This window comes from Sorex araneus, chromosome 9 (genome assembly GCF_027595985.1).
Source record: "Sorex araneus isolate mSorAra2 chromosome 9, mSorAra2.pri, whole genome shotgun sequence".
Taxonomy (NCBI): domain Eukaryota; kingdom Metazoa; phylum Chordata; class Mammalia; order Eulipotyphla; family Soricidae; genus Sorex; species Sorex araneus.
Window position 1 is genome coordinate 10,983,773 of NC_073310.1, and position 22,150 is coordinate 11,005,922.

The 22,150-nt window shown below is 50.6% G+C and overlaps 1 protein-coding gene across 2 annotated transcripts; it reads left to right on the forward strand.

Annotated features, from left to right (window-relative positions):
- The first annotated feature begins 1,779 nt into the window (after positions 1-1,779).
- Positions 1,780-21,597, forward strand: MLEC (malectin). 2 transcript variants are annotated; one of them, XM_004611086.2, is made up of 5 exons: positions 1,783-2,156; positions 12,095-12,273; positions 13,216-13,392; positions 13,497-13,554; positions 15,971-16,338. In XM_004611086.2, the coding sequence occupies exons 1-5, from the start codon at positions 1,931-1,933 to the stop codon at positions 16,198-16,200; spliced, it is 870 nt and encodes a 289-aa protein (XP_004611143.1). In that variant the 5' UTR covers positions 1,783-1,930; the 3' UTR covers positions 16,201-16,338. The 2 variants fall into 2 exon arrangements, with proteins under 2 accessions (XP_055002865.1, XP_004611143.1); XM_055146890.1 differs by lacking the exons at positions 13,216-13,392; positions 13,497-13,554 and having other exon boundaries at positions 1,780-2,156; positions 15,971-21,597.
- The last annotated feature ends 553 nt before the right edge of the window (positions 21,598-22,150 follow it).

Consider the following 22,150-nt stretch of genomic DNA (forward strand, 5'->3'; position numbering starts at 1 on the left):
GGCTGCACAGCAGGGAATTTCCTAATAAGGTACTAATTCGGCTCAGTGGCACAAGCTTCTCCCTGGTGCTGCTCACGTGGACTGAGAGGGGGTCCCCCAATGCTGCTGTCTGGGAGTCCTGGGGTGCAATGGAGTTGTATGCAGGAAAGGCGCCAGAAGTGCGACATCCCTCCTCCTGTGAGCACGTGTGTGTGTGACTCCTGCGAGCACAACCACCGGCTGTTCCGCGCCTGCTGAGCATCACGACCAAGCCTGTGCGAACCTGTCATTGCAAGCACAATAGCAACAGAGGGAAGACAGTGGGGGAGGAAATCTATGACTCTGGGCCTCAAAACCAACCCAACAAGGCAAAAGGGTAGCGCAGTGAGGAACTGAATCTGTGAGTGAGCACGTGGTGGTTGGCCAGGTATATTATTCCCCTCCTGGGGTGAAGCAGGATCTGGGGGAGTCTGAGAGGTTTAGGTTCACTGGGGTGGTTTCCCCGGGTGAAGGGCCCTACGGAGAGAAAAAAACATGACTGGAAGGCAGTGAACCCCAGTGCATCAGAATGCCTGGAGGAAGTACCCGCGTCTCTTTTTTTTTACTTATTTATTTTGGTGGGGGGAGAGATACACACCTGGCGGTGCTCCCCTCATTCCATATGACCCTCTTGGGTACCCATTTAATCTGAAATGCACGTTTCGCTGGGCTTTCTGCACGGTAGCTGCTACATCTGACAACTTAAGCTATCCAAGCTTTGGTGGCACAAAATGGACTGAAAGGGGTATGTGCCAAAGCTCTCTTTAACCTGCCTGGGGACCCTTTGGGCCAAACATTCCGTAGCCCTCTGGGTCTATTTTTCCTGTTTGAAAAGTGAGATCGGGCCGCGACCACCGTGCTGGGATCAGCAACGTTGGCGAGCCCTGGCGGCCCTCGCAAGCCCCGGAGAGGGGGTCGGGGTCTCTCTGCCGGTCCACTGCCCGCGCGCCGCCTCCGACTGCCCCCAACCCAGGCCACAGAAGCCCGGACCAGAGACGCTCCGGCCCCGCCCCCTTCCCGAGCGCCCAGCCGAGACTGTCGCCATGGAGACGCGGGTAGCCCGGCGCCCCTCCCCCACGGGGCCACGCGTTTCCGCTGCGTTGGAGCCTTCTGATTGGACAGCGGCCTGGACGCTACCACCAGCCCCCCCCCCCAGCCCGCTACGGGGTGGGGGCGGGGTCCCGTCCTCGTGAGGCTGCTCCAGTCCCGCAGACCTGTGCACGTGGCTGCTTCCGAGAGTCGCCTTCACGCTGAGGGAAAAAAAAAAAAGCCGGGACTTCCGGTCGGGAGAGCGCCCGTGGCTCCGCCTACTGTAGCAGAGGCGCACGCCTCTCCCTAAAAAAGAGAGAGGGGGCGGGAAAGTCAGAAACGCCCCCTCTGGAACCTATGAAGTCCCAAGATCTGGGCCACCGGAAGTCCTGGCGACGTGTCAGTGCGCCCTACTCTAAGCCGTCCCCCCTCTCGGCCACCTTTCCCAGTCAGCGGCGGGATTCCGGGGCCGCCCGGGCGCTGCACCCCGCCACTTCCGCATTGAACCGCCGCTTCAACCGAACTCCTCACCTCTGCGCGCGCTCCGTCTCGAGTCCGATGGTTGGGTGGGCGCCCGCGAGAAGCCACGCCCTTCCCCGCGCCTGCCGGCCAATGGGAGGGCCTCTCCGGGCGGGGTGGTGGGTAATTAATGAGGTCTGGCTGCCGATTGGCTGTCGAGTCGTGGCCGGGGCTGGGCAATGGGGTAGGTTGTTCCCGAGGTGGGAGGCGGCCCCCGTGGCCGAGGAGAAGGAGGCCTGAGAGCGACATGTCCCCGGCGGCTGAGGCAGAGCAGCCCGCGGCGCTCCTTCACTGAGACCCGGGCGGCCTGGCGGCCGGCCGCGCACTAGGCTCGGCAGAGGCTGCCCCCGCCGTGGTGGGCGCCATGCTGGGGTCCCGAGCGGCCGAGGGGGCCGCCGTGGCGCTCCTGCGACTGCTGCTGCTGCTCCTGCTCCCGGCGCAGCGGGAGCCGGGGCTCGGCGTGGTCCGCCTGGCGGGGGCCGGGCTGCCCGAGAGCGTCATCTGGGCCGTCAACGCGGGCGGCGAGGCGCATGTGGACGTGCACGGGATCCACTTCCGCAAGGACCCTTTGGAAGGCCGGGTGGGCCGAGGTGAGCGCCCCTCCCGCGAGCGGCGGGAGCCCGGGCCCCTCCTCGGGGCTCGCCGCCCCCCGCGGCCGTCGAGGCGCAGGGAGTTGGCAGGGACCAGCTCGGCGTGGCCGGCGAGTCCTGCGCTGTCTCCGACGCCTCACTGGGGCCGGAGCCGGGAGACGCCAGTCCGGGGCGGCCTCTGGCCCCCTCGAGGCCTGGGGCTGGTGGGGGGTGGGGTGGGCGGTGGGCGTCCCCCGCCCCCTGGGTTCTGCGCCCCGGTTGCAGACCGGTCGGGGCGGATTGCTGCCCAGCCCGCCCGCGCCCGCTCCCCTTTAACCCCTTTGGGGGCGCGGGGAGCCGAGCCCCAAGCGTAGCCTGGGTGGGTAGTCGGGGGCGGGCGGGCCGGGAAAGTTGCAGCACCGCCGCCCCCCACCCCTCCACGTGCGGGGAAGCGGCCGCCGCAGGCCGCCCCGCGGGGTGGTTCTATCTGGGTCAGTCGGATCGGATCGGAGCGTTCCCTGCGAGCGTGCTCAGGGTCTGGCCTGCGTGGCCCCGCGGAATCCGAGGCTGGCTCGGGGCGGGGAGTGGGGAGGTGGGTGGGGGGTGGGTGGGAAAGCGGGATTTCGGCCCCCCTGCAGTCATTTTTTGCCGATGCCCGGGGAGAACTGGTTCCGAAAGGCAGAAGTTCGGGTCCCCACGTCTCCCCTAATAGTCTGATGCTGTGGCTAGGCCCCAGGTGCCTGCACCCGGGGCTCCAGAGATTGTTACTGGCCAGACCGCTTTGGGGGCGAGGGTGGGGGGGGGGCTTGCCCCAGGCTCGTGGAGGACCCGAAAATAGGTTGAGGGAGGAAGTTCCTTGCTCCCTGTGTTGGGAGGAGCTTGGGGCCGTGTGCTGGGTTCAGAGGCCACCCCCAGTGGCACGCGGCCCCCTCCCGACAGCCCAGCGCCAGGCTGGCTCCTGCGCTCTTCGCGGACGCCCCCCCCTCCCCCTCTTAGGCTGCTGCCTGGATGCAGGGTTTCGTAGGAGAGGGTCCCAGTCGGTGGTCGGGCCGGCTCCGTGTGGGCGAGGGCCTGCGGGCGCGGGGCAGAGTGCTGAAGTTCTGTGTTTGTCTTGGAGTCTCTCTGGGCCTGGCACGGAGGTGTCGGTAGCCTGGGCTCCGCTGAGTCAGGCTCTGGGCGCTTTGGGCAGCTGGAAGGGCCGCCCCGGGCAGGTCTTACTTAGGGCCGCTAATGTTACTGTCCTCGGCCTGGGTCCTTGAGGAAACTGGAGACCGTTGGTGGACTTTGCCCCCGGAGAGCCGCTCTGCTGAGGGCTCCGCCAGATGGTTCCTTTCACTTGCTAGATAGCAGCAGACTTGACAGAGGTTACCTTACCCCGTCTAGCTCAGCGGCTGGGAGAGAGAGGGGCGCTGAGACCGCCCAGGTTTCCTGCAGTTCCTCCCCTCTTGCAGAAATCCCGGTTTCCAGGGGTCCGGTTGCTGCCTGAGGATTTCTTGGTTTGGTTTCTGTGTCTTTGCCTGGTATTGGCTTAGGGTTGCAGCTCTTTAGGAAGAGTTTTTTTTTTTTTTTTTGCCGGAGGTGCAATTCCATTAGACCAGTGCCTGTGTAGACAAGAGCCCCATCTTGGACCCTGGTCTTTGGGGGCACCTGAGTGTCAGCCCCCCGCACAGGGTGTGACCTGTAGACATATGACGGTGTCTGAATAGAGAGGAGGGGTGATTGTGGGCTGCAGCCCAGACCAGCCTGTTTGCATCACTGCAGTTACCAGGTTCCTGAAAATAGCCTGTTGTTGCCATTAGATCTGGGGTTAAGATGTAACGTGCGTCCACTCTCAGTACGCAACTCTGGAGTCGGCACCACGTAGGGAAGCGTGGCTGTCCTCCCTGCCTTCCTTTCTGACCACTTGTCTTACGTTGACAACGGTGGCCCTGGGATTTGGAGACCCTTGCCTTACACAGCTATAGGCACTAATTGCAGTAGGAGCTCTATAGCTTACTTTTTTCTTTTTCTTTTTGTGGGGGATGGGCACACCTGGCTGTGCTCAGGGATTACTCCTGCTTGTGCACTCAGAAATCACGCTGGTGGTACTCTGAATCAGAGGGGCTGAGGGGGGTTGAACCCAGGTCAGCTGCATGTATGGCCAGCACCCTACCTGCTGTACTACTGCTCTGGCTTCTTTTTTTCATTAAAAAAAAAAGAAAGAAAGAAATGCCTATGGTACTATTACCACCACCTCCAGGAAAGCTCATTTTATGTTGAATGAATTCAGAAATTTGTTGCTAAATTAATCCAGATAAGGGTTTGACCTGCTTTGAACTTGCTGGGCTTTTTTTCCGTCTTTGTAATTCAGCATTCTCCCAAATGAGTGGCCTAGGGTACCTAGTGGCTTTTGCTTTCAAAGGCACTTCATAATGTTTATTGACTTCGTTTCTGCCACAGGAGATCCTGAAGCCCGGGAAAGGGCTTTTTTCCCAAGCTGTGTGCACCCACAGATGAAAGTACCACTATAGAAAGTGGTTCGGAAGCAGTCTTTGGGGATTTTGGTATGCTGCGCGTTCCAGGTTCTTGACTTGCTTATTTGAGTTCCTCTTGACTCTGATGAGGAACAGGCCTGGCTATTTGGCTTGAGAGCCCAGAAATATGCTTAGTTTTAAGAGACACTTTTTCCTCTTCATAGACACTTGTTAATCATTTGTATGATACTAAATACAAATGACTAGCATTTGCCAATGATAAACCTTATTTTTTAATTGTTTTAGTTTTGTTTGGGGGCCATACCTAGCCACGCTCATAGGTTTCTTCTGGCTTTGCACTCAGGGCTCACTCCTGGTGGTTACTTGGGGGACCATGCAGGATTTGGGGATCCAACCCCGGTTGGCCCCATGCAAGGCAAATGCCCTACCTGCTGTACTATCTCTCTGGTCCCTACTGAACCTCTGTTGGAGGGTATCCATACCCAGCAATACTCTAGGGTCACTCCTGGTGGTGTTTGGGGTTTGGGGTATCATATGCAGTAAGGGGAGGTTGAGCCTGTTCCATGCAGGACCCGTTCCTTAATCCCTGTACTAATGCTCCATCCAGAGTCTTGTTTTTTTTGCCCCCCCCCCCCCCCCCCCCCGCCTTCTGTGAAACTTTGCATGCTTTAGAAATCATTGACTTGAATCCGGAAAATCCCCTACCTAGAGTAAGTTAAAGGGCCTCCCATTTGGTAGCTTGATGACCTTTTACATTGAATTAAAAGTAGGGTAGAACATGAATCCAGAGATAGAGGCCTGAAGCCAATCAGATTACTTACTGATTGTGTGGTGCTGTGGCCTTTAGAAGACCTTTCTGGGGCAGCGTTTTCATGAGGAACGATTTGGCCTTGGAGTAGTAAGAACTTGAAAGTAAAATTGCTGTTGCTTTGCGTTTGCTGAAGGCATGGGATTTGTTTAGAATTCATTCCTGGGGCTGGAGCGATAGCACAGCGGGGTAGGGCGTTTGCCTTGCACGTGGCCGACCCGGGTTCGATTCCCAGCATCCCATATGGTCCCCCTGAGCACTGCCAGGGGTAATTCCTGAGTGCAGAGCCAGGAGTAACCCCTGAGCGTTGCTGGGTGTGACCCAAAAAGAAAAAAAATAGAATTCATTCCTTTGCAGGCTCTCCAGGCAGTAGGAATTCATCAGTGGAGAATTTGGGTTAGGTGGTCCCATTTTACAGGTGAAAAAACAGCTTGTCTCATACCACTGTAAGTGCTGAAGCCAGGATTCAAGTGTAGGTCTATCTTACTCTAAAACCTGGGTTGAGTCTTTCAAGTAGGCTGGTTCCTCCATTGTCTGTGTATTTAGAAGCAGCAGACGAGAAGAAATATCCTTCTTTCTCGGGAAGAAAGGCGGCGTGGTGTCAAACATAGTGTGATGTCCATTAAGCAAACAGACCTGGTGGCGTGGGAATGGGATATAAGGGGAAAAATTATGTACATGGAACAGTGGGACGCTGGTGGAATCTCGAGCCGGAGCCGATACCAGCGCAAGCCCTTCGGTTCCAGAAACTGCTTGCAGAAACTCTACTAGTCTATCAACTAAGCCAGAGCCCCACGCCTGCCGATGACGGGAAATAACCATCCTTTTCGGTTTTTTTTTTCCCTTGTCAGGCAGCGTGGTGATTACCAAACAGGCGTGAACTCGGTGGCGCGGGGCAAGGGGGAAAAAGAAAAGTTATGTAACAAACAGCGGGACTTAATATCTCTATATTCTTAGCAGTGGAGAACTATCAAATGCCTCCTTGGCAATAGGACTGCTTTCCTTTTTTGGGGGAAACCCCAACAATGGTAGTGAGTTGTGTGTTGAAACATGGAATGTAATCGAGATAAGGCATAAACGAAGTGGAACTTATCATGTACAAGGGTGGGGACTGGGGAGGTGGGAGGGGGTGGCAGGTATACTGGGGGGGTTGGTGATGGGAGATGGGCACTGGTAAAGGGAAGGGTGTTTGAGAATTGTATAACCGACATAATCCTGAGAACTATGTAACCCTCCACATGGTGATTCAATAAAATTATTTAAAAAAAAAAAAAAAAAAAAAAGAAGCAGCAGACATGACATAACGTGAGCCCTTTTGCCCCCTTCATCTTTCCTTAATTGAATCCCTGGGTCCCCTGTGTCAGGGCATTCACAGTAATTTTTTACCCCCGGTGCCCGCTATTGAGTCCAGGGCCCCACACAGGCTAGACAAGTAGGCTGCTGCTGAGCCACCCCCGGCCCCGTCATTCTTTATGAACTGGCCTCCCCTGAGAAAAAAGTGATCAAGGAAAAAAAATCGAGCGGTTATGGGGAGGGGCAGCTCACATGGGGGGGGTGACGTTGGAGCTCTGGGGGGAGCTTTATGGCAGTGGGCTTGTGTAGAACATGTGCCACTCTTTCTGGCTTTGCCATTCCTGTGGCTCCCTGCTGCAGTTTTCCAATTAGTTTTATTTCTTCCATTTCCGCTTGGTCCTTTCCCTAAACTCCCCAGAGAGGAGGCATTTGTTTAGTGCTTATTGTGTGCACATGCTTGCCTGACTGGCATGCTTCTGTATTCTCTCTCTGTCTCTGTCTCTGTCTCTGTCTCTCTCTCTCTCTCTCTCTGGCACCATATTAGGCTCTTTACAGAAGTCCTAATCCTCACAGTAACCCTGTAGAGTAGGTGATAGCCCACACGCAGTTGACAAAGCACTTAGAGAAAATAACCTGTTCAATATCACGTAGTAGATGGTGGAGCCAAGGTTTAAAATGAGATCTGTCTTCCGCTAACCGCTTGGATTTCTCAAGCCGCCTGCCTACTCCATTGTCTAAGATCTTGAAGACAGCAGTCTTGTAGGCCCTTTGGCCTTCTTTCTTTTTGGTTAACTGTCTGGGCTATGTTGTGCCAGTTTAAGCAGTGTGCTGACTGAACACTTCAGTGTATTTCAGAGAAATTTACTTAGCTACAGATGCACCAAGGCTAAATGGGGAGAAGAAAATTCTCTTTTTGCAGATGCATCTCTTGGGACTTTGGCAAATTTCATCTTTGCATGTGATACCTTTCTTGGGATTGCCGCTTGAACTTTCCTAGGCTGGAGAGATAGTACAGTGGGTGAGACGATTGCCTTGCATGCAGCCGACCCGGTTCCAATCCCTGGCATTCTGTCTGGTCACTGAGAACTGTCAGGAGTAATTCCTGAGCGTGCATCGCAGGGTGTGGCCCAAAAACAAAAGCAAAGTGAAAATACTTCAAGACTGAAGAAATAGTACAGGAGTTAGACACATGTATATAGTTCACCTTGGTTTGATCCCTGGCATTGCGTTTGGTCTGAGCACATCAGGTGGTGACCTTCAGCACAGAGCCAGGAATAGCTCAGGGGTCCTACTGGGTATGGCCCTAAGATGCTTCTGTGCAAAAAGGGGAAATTTCTGGGCCTGGAATGATAGAACAGTGTGGGTAGAGTGCTTGCCTTGATCCTTAGCACTATATATGGCACCCTGAGCACCACTGGGTGTGGCTCAAAACAAAACAAAACAAAATTTAGAGTTGATGGGGCTGGAGCGATAGCACAGTGGGTAGGGCGTTTGCCTTGCACTCCGCTGACCTGGGTTCGATTCCCAGCATCCCATATGGTCCCCTGAGCACCGCCAGGAGTAATTCCTGAGCACAGAGCCAAGAGTAACCCCCGTGCATCTCCAGGTGTGACCCAAAAAACAAACAAACAAAAAACACCCAAATTTAGAGTTGGGTGTTACCCCAAGACACAGCCCCCCCCATAGTCCAAGAAAGGAAATTCAAGGGCAGAGTGCATTCTTTTCATATGGGAGGCCTGAGTTTGATTAATGCATAGGCCTCAAACACCACCAGTAGTGACCCCAGTGCATTGCTGGGTATGGCCTCCAAACCAAAAAAATAAAAATCGTGTGGGAAAATGGGGCCAGGGAGATGGGACAGTAGGTGGGGCACTTGGCTTGCATATGGCTGACCTGGATTTGATCCCCAGCACCATGTAAGGGTTTCCAGAGCACTTCAGGGTGTGGCCAAAAAAGCAAAATATGGGGGGAAAAAATTGAGATCTGTGGCACTGCAAAAATAAGTAAATAAAAAATAAATTTTTAATGGGTCAGAGAGATAGTACTGCCAGCAAGGCGCTTGCCCTGCTGTGGCCAAGCCGGGTTCAATCTCTGGCACCCCATGTGGTTCCCTGAATATCACCAAAGTGATCTCTGAGTTCAGAGCCAGGAGTAAGCCTTGAGCACTGCCAGGTATGTCTTCCCCCATCAATTTTTTTTTTTAAACCTGAAAATATTTTCAAATAGCTCCGAGGTTAAATAGTTTTGTTCACATGGTTGAGTTTCCTTAGTTGTGGAAAACTAAGTCAGCTACAGATGCTACAGATTATGTTATTAGTTTCTCATTTTTTCCACTTGGCAATTAAAAAAAAAATGATTCCCTACTCAAGCACATAATTTTCTGTTTATCTAAAATGTGGTTCTAGCCAGTGTTCCAAATTTGTAAGGATCAGCATCTTCATGGAAGATGGATATTCTTCTAACTCAGTTCAAGGAGAAATGACAGTTCTTTAAAAAATCTACATAGGTTTGTGCCCCTCAAACTGTAACTGTTTGAGCCTGGGAAAGCCCTGGACAGTATACTCTTTGTAGTTCTATTCAGCAACATTTCTTTGATTTTTTTTTTTTAAGTAATAGGAGGAAAAAAGTCCGAAGACAATAGTGCAATGAGTTTCCTGCTACATTGTCTCATCAGTCCATCCGATCTGGCTACTGTTTGCTTGCAGGAACTGTTAGTAGTTATGTTTATTTTTGTTTGGAGGACTTGACCCTAGCCACTTGTCTTTTATTTACTTTTGCCTCCGTTGGAGTTTTGGTAATTTAGAAGATAAAGCTCTAGGGATGACTACTCCTGGACTTCTCCCAAGGAATGTAGGTGCCAAGTGTCTTCAGAGTCATTGTTTGAGGTTGGGAGGTAGGTTTGAAATCTTAATCGCTGGCAGAAGAGAATAGGCCTGTACTGAAATCACTTCTAAATTTGTAGTTTAGAAAGTAGATTTATGGAGCACTGGAAAACCTTATTGTGTGTACAGGATAAAGGAGCCAAAGGCTCATTTTGGATAGAAGAAGTGTAACTATTCATCTCGGGGGCTGAAGTATGGGGTCTTTAAGTTTGGGGGTCAGCGCTGGTTAGTTATGTGCAGGGCTGGGGGAGAAAAACACAAGACTTGTCCCCTGCCATGTTGAAGGAGGACTGGGGACAGTAGAGCTTTTGGACTTCTGACATCAGCCCATGTAAGTAACTTACTTTTAGCCTGTTTGATTCCTTTTTAGTCTGTGAAGTGGGAAAAATAGCTCCTCCGGATTCGGATGTTTTACACCAGAAATAAAGGCTTAAGTTGATTTTCCTTCCCTCCTTTTTTTTGGTGTGGGGAGGGCTATGGGGGAACCACACCCAGCAGTGCTCAGGGCTCATTCCTGGCACTGTACTTAGGGATCACACCTGGTAGGGCTTGGGGGATCATAAGGGTGCTGGGGATGGAACCAAGGTCGACCGCATGCAAGGCAGGTGCCCTGCCCAGTGTACTCTCTCTTCAGCCCTTCTTTCCCTCCTTGGCATCGCTCTGACCTCGTGGAAAGAATCGCGTGATTTAGCTGCTCTGTAGCTGCTTCCTTACTTGGCATTTGGGCGAATGTGCCAGTGATTGTGTTAAGTGCCGGCTATAGAGTATTATCTTTTTTGTTTTCTGCTTAACTGGGGAATGAATGTTTAAGAGAACAGATAGGTGAGGTTGAGTTCTGTGAGTCTGGAAAGTAAAGTTACTTTGACCTAAAGGAAATTAGAGCTTATACATCTTTGTGATGTTTGGGGCCACTCCCAGCAGTACTCTGGAGAATGGTGCTGTGCCAGTATCTAATGGTACCTGGGCTCTTCCACGTAATGCCAATGCCTTAACCCCTCCTATACCCTATACTGTGTTTTATTTCCAGAGTGTAACTCTCCACATGCTGGCAGCCCCACCCTTCTGCTCCAAACATCAAGAAGTGCTCAGGGCTTAGGGCCAGCCCCAGAGACCGTATTGGGTTTTGGGAGGTTGTGGGGGGTTGGTTGGTTGCAAGCTATACTATGGTTCCAGCTTGCAAAGTGTAACATCTTATTACAATAAAATACTTCATTACAGTTGCTCTCTTTCCTAACTTCATTAAACAAGGGGATAACCAGGGAAGTCTACAGGACATTAAATTCAAAAACCTTTTTTTTGCTCAGAAAAGCTGAACCTAAAACAAACAGGTTATCTATTAGAAAAGTCATTTCTACTAAAAAGATACCCAAGTTAGGGGAGGAGAGAGAGTGCAGGGGTTAATGTGCTTGCCTTGAACTCAGCTGACTTAGGGTTCATCCCTGGCACCCCATATGTTCCTGAGCATCATTGTGAGTAATCCCAGGTAGAAAAACCAGGAGTAAGCCCTGAACATGGTCGGAAATGCCCTCCGGCCCCCCCTCTCTGAGCCCCCCAAATCCACTTTAGTTACATTTCATAATTTTCATCCTCAAACTTCCAAAGCTAGTAAAAGGAAAATTGCTTATGCAAATGATGTGATGGCGCCAGACAAATAGCTCTGGGCTGGACTTGCATGCTTTGCACGCCAGAGAATCCAGTCTGATCCCTGCCACCATTTCTCTACCCGGAGTGACCCCTGAGCAAGGAACTTGAGTAGCCCCTGACTACCACTGGGAGGGGACCCAAATCCCAAGCAGAACACTAGAATGTGGTGCGTGTTTTCCCTTGGGGGTTTTGGCCCCCACGTGGCAGTGCTGGGGGAGGAGGGAATGCCTGCAGCTCTGAGCCTGGAGGTCACTCCTGGTCGGCAGACAGACCTGTGGTGCGAAGGATTGAAGCCAGCCCTTCAGCATGAGCATGTATTCTTTGAACTTGCTCTCTGGCACACGTTTCCCTTTTCTCTATTACCATATAGCTGGGTAGCACCATATCACTGTCATCCCGTCGCTCATCGATTGGCTCGAGCGGGCACCAGTGACGTCTCCATTGTGATACTCGTTACTGTTTTTGGCGTATCGAATACGTCATGGGTAGCTTGCCATGCTCTGCCGTGCGGGCGAGATACTCTCAATAGCTTGCCGGGCTCTCCGAGAGGGCCGGAGGAATCGAACCGAGATCAGCTGCGTGTAAGGCAAACGCCCTTCCCACTGTGCTGTAAAGTCATTTTAATTTGCTTCCAACTTTCCTGCTGTCAGGTCATGGGATCTGTCTGGTTTCTTTCATTCCACTCTGCCCTGGTAAGAACCTTTGTGCCTGGTCTTTTTGGAGCCAGGTGCCTCAGAGGGGCCTCTTCCCTGGGAGTATTGTTAGCATTGCCTTGGAGATGTTTCTGGCCTGTTTGGGGGCTCTGGGCTCTTTTGTGTGTTTTGCCTCTGATGTGTCTTTTTTGTCTTTTGTCCCCAGCCTCTGATTATGGCATGAAGCTGCCAATCCTGCGTTCCAACCCTGAGGATCAGATCCTGTATCAAACAGAGCGGTACAATGAGGAGACCTTTGGCTATGAAGTGCCCATCAAGGAGGAGGGGGACTACGTGCTGGTGTTGAAATTTGCCGAGGTCTACTTTGCCCAGTCCCAGCAGAAGGTGACGCCTGGTCAAATGGCAGTGGGGCCTCTGGGCGAGGCGTCTGCCTTGGGCCCAACTGGAAGAGTTGGCTTCCTTCTGCCCCCACATGCAGCTTTGTCCCTTGTTCAGGACGCTGCACTTGCCTTGGGTGGTGGTGACACAGTGCAATGTCAGTGGCCCGTTTCTTTGGTTTTTTTTTTTGTTTTGTTTTTGTTTTTTTGCTTTTTGGGTCACACCCAGCAATGCTCAGGGGTTACTCCTGGCTCTGCACTCAGGAATTAGTCCTGGCAGTGCTTGGGGGACCATATGGGATGCCGGGGATCGAACCCGGGTCGGCCGTATGCAAGGCAAATGCCCTACCCGCTGTGCTATCGCTCCAGCCCCAGTCGCCCATTTCTTTGTAACAAGCTAGTCCTAGTGAGACCCTCCTGGTTATCCCTTGGTTGTCCGCATGTTTTTATTTCCTGTGGGGTAGGGGCAGTATATTTTGGGCCTCACCTGGTGATTTTAGGCATAGTCCCAGCTTCCAGCAGTGCCTGGAGGACTGTGCGATGCCGGGTGTGGAACCTGAGGCTGCAGTGTGCGAGACACGCGCTCTGCTCCTATGACCCCTGAACCCCCGTTTGTTTTATACCTGTTCTTTGCCTGTCCCTTCTGTGAGTTCCCTTCTTCCCACGTTGAGCTTTTTGTTTGTATCGGTTCCCTAAGGCCCAAGTGGGGCCTCTTTGATAGTGTGGACTTTGATTTCGTGCAGGTAAAAGACCCTAGCTATCTCCTGCCCTGGGGTGTTTTTTTTAATTATTATTATTACTATTACTTTTTATAGAAAGCACCATGATTTACAAAGTTATTCATGATAACAGTTGTTTGCCCTGGAATTTTTAAAATGTATTTTTGAACTTGAAGCCCAGGGTGTGAGGCCGATGATTTTGACGCTGTCTCCTGTTGTAATCCTGGAAGGTATTTGATGTACGATTGAATGGCCACGTCGTGGTGAAGGACCTGGATATCTTTGACCGTGTTGGGCACAGCACAGCTCATGATGAAATCATCCCTATGAGCATCCGAAAGGGGAAACTGAGCGTCCAGGGGGAAGTGTCCACCTTCACGGGGAAACTCTACATTGAATTTGTCAAGGTACTGTTCCTGCTCTGCCCTCAGGAGTAAGGAGGGGCTCAAATGGGCGGGTCAGGGGTTGCGTTGGCTACAGTCCGAGTTGACCGCTGTTTCCTGTTTCCTAGGGTTACTATGACAATCCCAAAGTCTGTGCACTCTACATCATGGCTGGAACAGTGGATGGTAAGTTGTGCTTTTTTTTTGTTGGTTTTATGTTTTGTGGTGCCAGAGACTGAACCCAGGGTTCCACACATGCACATGTGTGCTGCACTGCTGAGCCACATTCCTGGCTAAGTTGTACTGTTGACCTTTGGGGGTTTTGTTTGATTGACTTCAAGGCCATGCCTGGTGGTGTTAAGGGGTTCTTCCAGCTCAGTGCTCCAGGGTCACTCTTCCTGGCAGTGCTTTGGGGACCGTGTGGTGCTGGGGACTAAACCCTGGTCTTGTATTCCTGCGCGCAACGCCTGCTGAGCTGTCTCTGGCCCTGCTCTTTCTCACTAGTGTTAGAGCAGAAGAAATTCTAAGGGTAATTTAGCTGATTGACATTTTCAAGTCCGATTGGGGGGGCCTCAGAATCAGGTGGATGGTGGTGGAATTGTCCATGGTCCTTTGCCATTAGGTGTCCGTCCATGGGAGGGTCCTTCCAGGCAGTGCTCGGGAGTTGTGGATGACACTCCTGGGGATACAGTCATTTGGCTGTGTCGACCAGACAGACTCCTCTTGGACCCTTCAGCATGCCACCACTTTTGAGCTGTCTCTCTGCTCCATGAGTTAAAAAGGTTTTTTTTTTTTTTCCCTTTTTATATGGGAAGTTTTCCCCTTCCTCTTCTTTCTTTGTTGTTGAAGTATTCAGGGATCACCGCGCACTTGGTTATGATATGATGGAGATTGCTCTTGTGGCATCAGACGTCATAAGGGCATTGTCAGTGATGACACCCAACAGCGTGGGCCAGTGCTGGGATCCAGCTGTGACACGTGCCCCACGGCAACAAGCCACTCCACCCCTGAGCTCCATGCCATAAACTGTGAAGTGACTTCTGTATTCAGAACTTGATGCCAATTATAACGACAGTTGTTTGGTTTTAGACATGGTCTTTTAACTTGAGTGTAAATAAGGATTAGTAATACCCCTATTACTATGCTCTGAATTTTGTAGTTATCTGAACACTAAAACTTGTTATTCTAGTTTTAGTTTTATTTGTTTTTGGGTTTTTGGGTCACACCCAGCAGTGCTCAGGGCTGACTCCTGGCTCTCTGCGCAGGGATCATGCCCAGTATTGCTCAGGGGATCGTATGTGGTGCCAGCGATCAAACCAGGATTGCCTGTGCAGGGCAAGCATTTTACTGCACTGTTTATTTCTGTGAAATAAAATGGTTGTATTTAAAGAAATTTACTTATGGCCAGAGCGATAGATAGTACAGTGGGCTTGCTCCCCGACACACCACATGGTTCCCTGAGCTCAGAGTCAGGTGTACGCCCTGAGGACCACTTGGTGTGGCTCCAAGACAGCAAGCATGAAGAAGCTAACTTAGAGAAAGGTGAGGGGACAGAAGGAGATGTGTGTTCAAAAGAGAACACGGATGCTTTTTCAGAGTAGAAAAAGTGTATTCTTCTTTTCAAGACTTTTATCTTTTGCTGGGGTCGGGGGTGGGTTTGGGTCATACCTGGCAGTGCTCGGAGCCTCTTCCTGGCTGAGTGCTCAGGAAATGAACCAGCGGTGCTCCAACTGGGGTCAGCTGCATGCAGAACAAGCACCCTACCTCCTGCATTGGCTCTTTAACACTTCTATTCTTATTTTGTTGCTGTTTACTTTGTTTTGTTTTTTGACGTTTATTTCCAGGGGTCAGTAAGGAAAAAAAGACAAAAGATAGGGGTGTGTCTGTGTGTCTCTCTGTGTGTATTTAAAGATTTTGATGTGTATTCCTGGATCATACCGGGACAAAAGTTCACTTGTTAATATCTCCTTGTCCTTGGAATCCAGCCTTACGGTAATTTCTTTCTCAGGATGTAGGTTATTCTGGCTGACAGTGTCCCAGGCTGATTTTGCTGAGAAAACGGTCTTAGACATTTTTTTCCCCTCACCCCATCTCTATAGAGGACGTTTCTCAGCTCATCTTGAAGGCATTGACAGTCTCATCCTACTATATTATGACATCTGGGAGCAGCTGTCTCACCACCAAACAGATATATAGATCAAATCCCTAAGAAGGAGACGAGTGAATGCCAAGAACTCAGAACTCTGTGGATCAGCTCTTCAGTGCTATGTGACTCAGAAGGGAATATGGGATTGTGGTAGGGAGGAGGAGGTACTTGGAAAGGTTAAGATTCCAGTGTTGGGTCATTGCCTGTATGCAAATATGGTCTCTAAGGATTCTAAAGTAGAACAAGGAGGGGATATAGTGACCCTCCTATTCTTAGAGCTTTAACCAAAGTTAAATCCAAAGACTAGTGTTGGCAGCATTTCTGTGGTTCTCCAGAGCTATTTCTACCACTACTATTTGTTGGTCCTGGTTAGGTCCTAGGATCTCTATATTACTACTTTCCAGGATTGTACTTTAAGTGCCGTGGGCCTTAAAAGTTGTCCTCTCTTTTGATCAGATGTACCAAAGCTTCAGCCTCATCCTGGACTGGAGAAGAAAGAAGAGGAGGAGGAAGAAGAAGAATATGATGAGGGGTCGAATCTTAAAAGACAGACCAATAAGAACCGTGTGCAGTCAGGCCCTCGCACACCCAACCCCTATGCCTCGGACAACAGCAGCCTCATGTTTCCCATCCTGGTGGCCTTTGGAGTCTTCATTCCAACCCTCTTCTGCCTCTGCCGGTTGTGAGAACAGATTACCATCCCAAACAGGGTGGCCGGGCATGGGAGAGAAACCAAACATGGTGAAATTGGTTTCTGTATTTTTCACAGTGATTAACAAAGCAGACAGACAACACACACACACACACACACACAAATTAAAGGAGATAAAAAGAGGCAGAGTAGAGAGTAACCCTCATCTACCACCTGGTCCCAGACCTGCATCAGTCCTAATCCTCTCTTTGTGACTTGCTCCCAACCGTCCCTTTCTTCTCTAGGGTACTTGGGGTAAGCTGGATCCTACCTGTTCAAGGATTCTCATCTGTGTACCTAGTGGAAAGGACTCTTAACTCAGAGCAGACACAGTTCCTTTTTTTTTTTTTTTAAGGTTAGAAATCAACAGCAGGAGAATGTCATCTTATTACTTAGAGGACCACTGCTGGGAATTGGATATGTTCTGAAGTTATGTTCAGATAAATTTTCATATGTCCTGGGATTGAGTGTGTGTGTAAATATATGATTTGTATGATAAAGACAAAAACGGAAGAGGAGTTTTAAAAAAGGAAAGGGAAATAGATACTTTCTTACTTGGAAGCCTTTCTGGTTTTTGTCCAGTGTTGATTCCATCTCAAGTGTTGGAGCTTTGTCATTGCTTGTCTCCCTGACATGTGGCAGTTAGAGGACTGTCTGGTATCCAAGACGATTAGCTTAGGTCAGATCTTCAGGTTGCCTCTGACTTGTTACCGCAACAAATCATTTTGATTTCAGTGCCTGTTGGGGACTTGATTTCCTCTCATTTACTCGGACTCATTTGAAATCTCTCCTCTTCTCTCCACCGTTCTTCTAAGTTATTGCCAAGAAGGGAAGGAGACCATGGGGATTTTGAGTTTCCTCTGCTTGAATGTCTTATCCTCTACCACTTCACATTGTTGGTACTCCGTCCCTGGATCTCTGAGCCAGCCACCAGGAGGATATGCCCCCGCAGTTCTTATACTGGCCCCTTTGTAGGGTCTCGCTGCCAGGGGACAGTGATGCTTTCCAGCCTGCAGGCAGCAGAACACTTGACCTTAACAGTCTCTTCTGGTCTTTGGATTAGGAAAGGCTTAAGTTAGCTTAATTTAAGAGCAACCTCAGAGACTTGAGCCCTTCTAAGTGAGTGACCACTGTTTAGAGTTCATTTCTTTCTATGCCTGTCACAGTTCACACAGTTTTGGTTTATGTCCAGAGCTGCCCAAAGGAACTAGACAGACTTCCTCTAGCTGGTCAGGTGATACGTCTCACAGGTTTTAATAGTATGCCCTTGTGGTCTTTTATTTTCCTATTCCAGTGGTATTTGAGTTCTTGGGGTGATAGGACTGAAGGATTTCCCGTCAGCGTCAGCAACAGGCCTGGCAGTTCTGAAACCAACCTTAGCATCTAAGTGGCTACATTGAATCCCTTGGGAAAAGTTCTGCAGGAAATAAAGCTTCCCTGTCCCCACTCCTTTCTGGTCACTGTCATCCATGTAGGACAGCTATGAGGGAGGACTCAGACAAGCTATAAAGAATTTTGTGACTAGAAGACAGCAGGATTAGCTTTTACTTGCGCTAAACAGTAGTTTAGATCTTTTTTTTTCCAAACGTGTTCAATTTTGGTTTGTCTTTTTGGATCTATTTCTTAAGAGTTCTAGACCTTTGCTTTTTATGTAGGCCTTGGACTCAAATGTCTTGGGTGTTGACTTTCAATGCGTTTCTTCAGATCACCATTTGAGTTGCAGCCCTCTGTTGTAGCTGGAACCAGGCTCTCAGTACTTGAGTGCTGAGTTAGGCACCTGAACAGCTGTGGCCTGAGGCTCAAGCAGAGAATGCTCCCTGAGTTCTTCACAGTGCTCCCCCCATTTTAAAGAATGACTTCCTGTAGCCTTAGTTTTGGGGACCACCTGCAAAGGGCACCCGACACCCTGTCAATTGGGCTTCTGCCAGCGGCTCTGGTTTCATCCTGCCACGACCCCCCCAAAGGTCTCTGGCAACAGAGTGGACGAGAAAGGAGGACTCAGTGCCTCCGTGTTGCCTTGCTCGTTTGCCTGGTCCCTGCTGCCGCGCCTCAGTCCGTCCTCTCGGTGGCTCGGGGCTGTTTCCTAACGGTACTGTAACCCAAGCAGCTGCGCCTCCGCCTGTTTCTGCGCCTGCCCTTTCCCCGAGCTCAGGGTTGGGTGGGCACTTTCCTCCTCGCTTGTGTCTGAAAGAAAGGAACATCTTATTCCAAGGCTTACAAAAACAAAGGGCAAAGTCAAGAAACAGGAAGAGGTATGGTGGGGGCTGGAATAGAGTCATCTAGAGCCAAACCCTCCCAGGGCTGGTCACTGCTGGCTCCTGATGCTAAACTTGAAAGTTTTTTTTTTTTTTTCGTTTATTTTTTTCCCTCTTACAAGGTGATATAGGTACATGAAGTTTAGGTTTAAAGGGTGGGATGGGGCACTTTTTATTTTTGTATTGTGTGTGTGTGAGAAAAAAAAAAATCTTGTTTATCCTTTGCTTTTTGCACTGTTTGTTGCTCTCTCTGTTCTCTGAGCTAGTGCTAGGATTGAGGTTCTGCTGCTGGAAGTCTGACCGGGGTTGGGAAGGGGATGAGTGGCGGCAGCAAGGGACGGGGAAGGAGGAGGTGCTTGTTTCTCCTACTGGATCCACGTTCTGCCCAAGGTGTTTAGATCCCCCTGAGCCCAGCTAGCCAAATCCAAGAGCAGGTGGCCAACGTTGAAACTCTCTTGCCAGAGGTGTGACCAGTTGAAATTTCGGGACAGACCTTGCAGAGATGGCTGCTAAGATTGGGCTGAGCCTGTAGGGTCGCCTGATTGAGAACGAGGGTCTGAACCTACCATTTTGGGGGCATCGCTCGTGCTGATCAAAACAACGTGCCAGGAAACATGTCTCCTGAACCAGATCCATTTTTCTGAAAAAATCCCTACTAGTGAATAGAAGCTGCACTGCTCAGTGGGTAGTGCTCAGTGGGTAGCCTGGAGCTGTGGTGGCTGAAAGCTGGTTCTCTTCAAGTGTCGATGGTATTAGATTCTCCCGAGGGTGGAGGAACCAGCAGGGGCACCTATTGGTCAAAGTGGGGGATCACTTTAAAGGTCACTAACTAGGCTTTGAAGAGCTGGCATAAAGGTTGAGTTAGATTTGCCTCTCCTCTCTGTGCTTGGGAACAGTGTACTCCAGTTTCCGAATTGTGGTTTGACTTCGTTATCTTCTGTGGAGAAGCTTCTGTTTTAAGGAATTTCTCTCCCTTCTTCTATCCCGCCTCTCTCTACTTTTCGCCCGAGAAGGCCCCGACCGTGACTTCTGGAATCTCAGTTGAACTTTCAGAAACAGCAGCAGTATTTCCCCCTTCCTAGCACTTAGATTCCTTTTCCTAAAAACTGGCTCGCCTCGGGAAGCCCAGGGAAAGAATCCGCAGGTTCGCCTGCCCCCGGGGGTTGGGAAGAACTCCGCTCGGTCAGCACAGTGCCTTCGCTCTCCTGCTCTGAGCCAGGCTGGGCATTCCCAGTAGATTCAGGTCTGGGCAGGGGGCTCACAGTCCTCCCTTGGGACTGCTTCCTATCCCTTCCCCGTCCCCTTTGTTGGCCGGCTCTGTCTAAGTGTCTTCTGCCTCACGGGGCCTCTGATGGCATCCGGAGGCAACATGTAGTTATTTCCTCCCCGCCTCTCCGAAAGACCTAGGAGGTGAGCTTTCCAAATCAAGAGACTAGTAAATGCTCCTGTTTAAAGGGGGTGGGGGGGGCGCGGGAAGAATCGAGGTGGGGAGGGAGGGAAGGACAATTTTGGGCCTCCTGCTGTGACCCTGAGGAAGGAGCCTGGGGTGAGGCCGAATGATTATGTACTGAAACAGGACCAGAAACACCCAGAATCTGTTCAGAAATCTCCGAAGAAATCTGCTTCTCTTTTATGGAAAGATATAATTAGGGATCAAAGAGCTCTAAGAAAATTGCAAGGAAGCCTTAATGTTCCAGCTTCTGAGAGATCAGAGTAATTTCTCCCTTTTAGTCCCAGAGAGGACTCTTTTGTGTGAGACCTCTCCTGGGACAAGAGGGCTAGATTTCCTCATTTTGTTACAATGCTAGAATGGCACCAGTGGGTCAACTGCCCGGGGAGGGTGGGCTTTGTCTCTGGGCACGGTGGCCGGCTGCCCATCGGCTTTGTCCTTCCCCAGCTGCCTTTTGGCTAGCCTTTTTTTAGGTGCCAGTTCACTTGGATAAGAGAAGATAATTTGGGGATTGGTTGGGTTGGCAGGAAAAGAGCAGGATGGGTCTCTGGGGACAGGTTCCTCCCCACCCCCGCCCCCCAAGTATAAGAACAAGGAGCCAGGATTGTGCTGGCAGCCAGGGAAACAGTAGTGCCTGCTAGAGTTGGCAGAGAGGGCCTTGGCACCTCTCGCATCCAGGCAGACTTGTGCGATGGGGGGCACATAGCACCAGGCAAAGCAGAACTCTGTTCTCACCTCTATTTTGAGCTTCAGTGCTTTATGACAGTACGAGGAAAAACAACAACAAACTGAAGTGCGCTTTCCGTCCTTTCAAAGGACAACTGTCGGCAGAGGAGAGCTGAGTTTGCCAGGTGGGAGGAGAGAATTGGCAGGGAGAGACGTTGTGGCAAAACCAGGAGTGAGAGACATTCTTGACTAGGAGGCTTTCTGCCCTGCTCTGTCCTGATCCAGGGAATGAAGAGAAATTGGACCCTGGATCAGATCACTCTGATTTCCTCCCAGGCTAGCACCATTGGGAGCCGAGGGCAGCCTCTTCATTGGCCTAATCTGACTTGTCAAGAAACCAAGACTGCCCCCCCCCCCACATCGGGCCTGGCTGTTCTGTTCTGGACCAAATACTGGAGAGTAGCGTCAGGTGCTTGCGACTCCCACGCTAGATTCCCCGTCTTCTGCCTGCGGAGGCCAATTGAACTCTGTAACCACAACAGCAGCACAGTGAGGTGTAACTGAGGAGCTTGGACCTAGCTGGCCCGGTGAAGCAGTAGGGGTGGATAGAGCTGTCTTTCCTTCTGGGCTGTCTCCATCTGTCCCTACCCCTTCCACGCCCCCACCCCTCTTCCCACCAAAACGTTTAAAAAACAAAAAAAAAATCAGGATGTTTTTCACTGTCCATTGCTTTGTGTTTTAATAAACAATTTGCAGTGACACTCGGTGTTGGGATTGAGTTTGAACTTGATTGCAAAGCAGCGAAGTGATGGGGCAGCAAAAGGGAGGCCTCGGTGTGTGTTTATCTTGAACGCGGTCCCCCTTTGAGAAAGCTAGGCGCTGCTATTCATGTAGCCTCATATCTCCTGCTTTTCTTTCCACTGGGATATTTGTTTGATGAAGTTCTGTAATACCCCTGCCTGGCCCTCTGAGCCTGCAGATCATTCAAGGAAAAATAAACAGTTTCTTTTGTTTGTTTCCACTTTCACTGGAACCAGATGGTAGTCTCACCCCGAAGGCATACAAGCCAAGCACTGCTGCCTCCTTTTTCTCTCTTTCAGCCTCCAGAAAGCCTGTGGACACACTAACAAGCCATGAGAGTTTTTTTTCTGCTTGCTTTTTCCTCTAAGTGTATGTTTTGATACAAGTATGTGTTGGCCCATGTACTTATATTTGACAGAAAGAAAAGAAATTACTCACTGTTGGAACCAGAGAGATAGTACAGCAGGTAATGCATTTGCCTTGCTTGTGGCCAACCTGGGTTTGATCCCTGGCACCTCGTATGGTTCCCTGGCCACCACCAGGAGTGATCTTTGAGCACAGAGCCCTGAGCATCATCAAGTGTGAGCCCAAAACAAAACCCTCAATTTTTCCTTAATAATTTTCAAATGTGCCATGTTTTGTAGCTGAGTAACATGAAATGTAAAATAACCAGTAATTTATCCAAGACTAGTCAGTAGTTAAACCACGAATGAAATTCCTTCCACTTGCCTGCAAAGTCCATGTGCTTTCCAAGCCTGTAAGAACAGTAATTA

Excerpts from the sequence above, each read along its gene's own strand:
- MLEC (XM_004611086.2), top strand. The coding sequence starts at position 1,931 with ATGCTGGGGTCCCGAGCGGCCGAGGGGGCCGCCGTGGCGCTCCTGCGA. Across the intron at positions 13,393-13,496 it reads TCTACATTGAATTTGTCAAG|GGTTACTATGACAATCCCAA; the intron begins GTACTGTTCCTG and ends CCTGTTTCCTAG. Across the intron at positions 13,555-15,970 it reads CATGGCTGGAACAGTGGATG|ATGTACCAAAGCTTCAGCCT; the intron begins GTAAGTTGTGCT and ends TCTTTTGATCAG.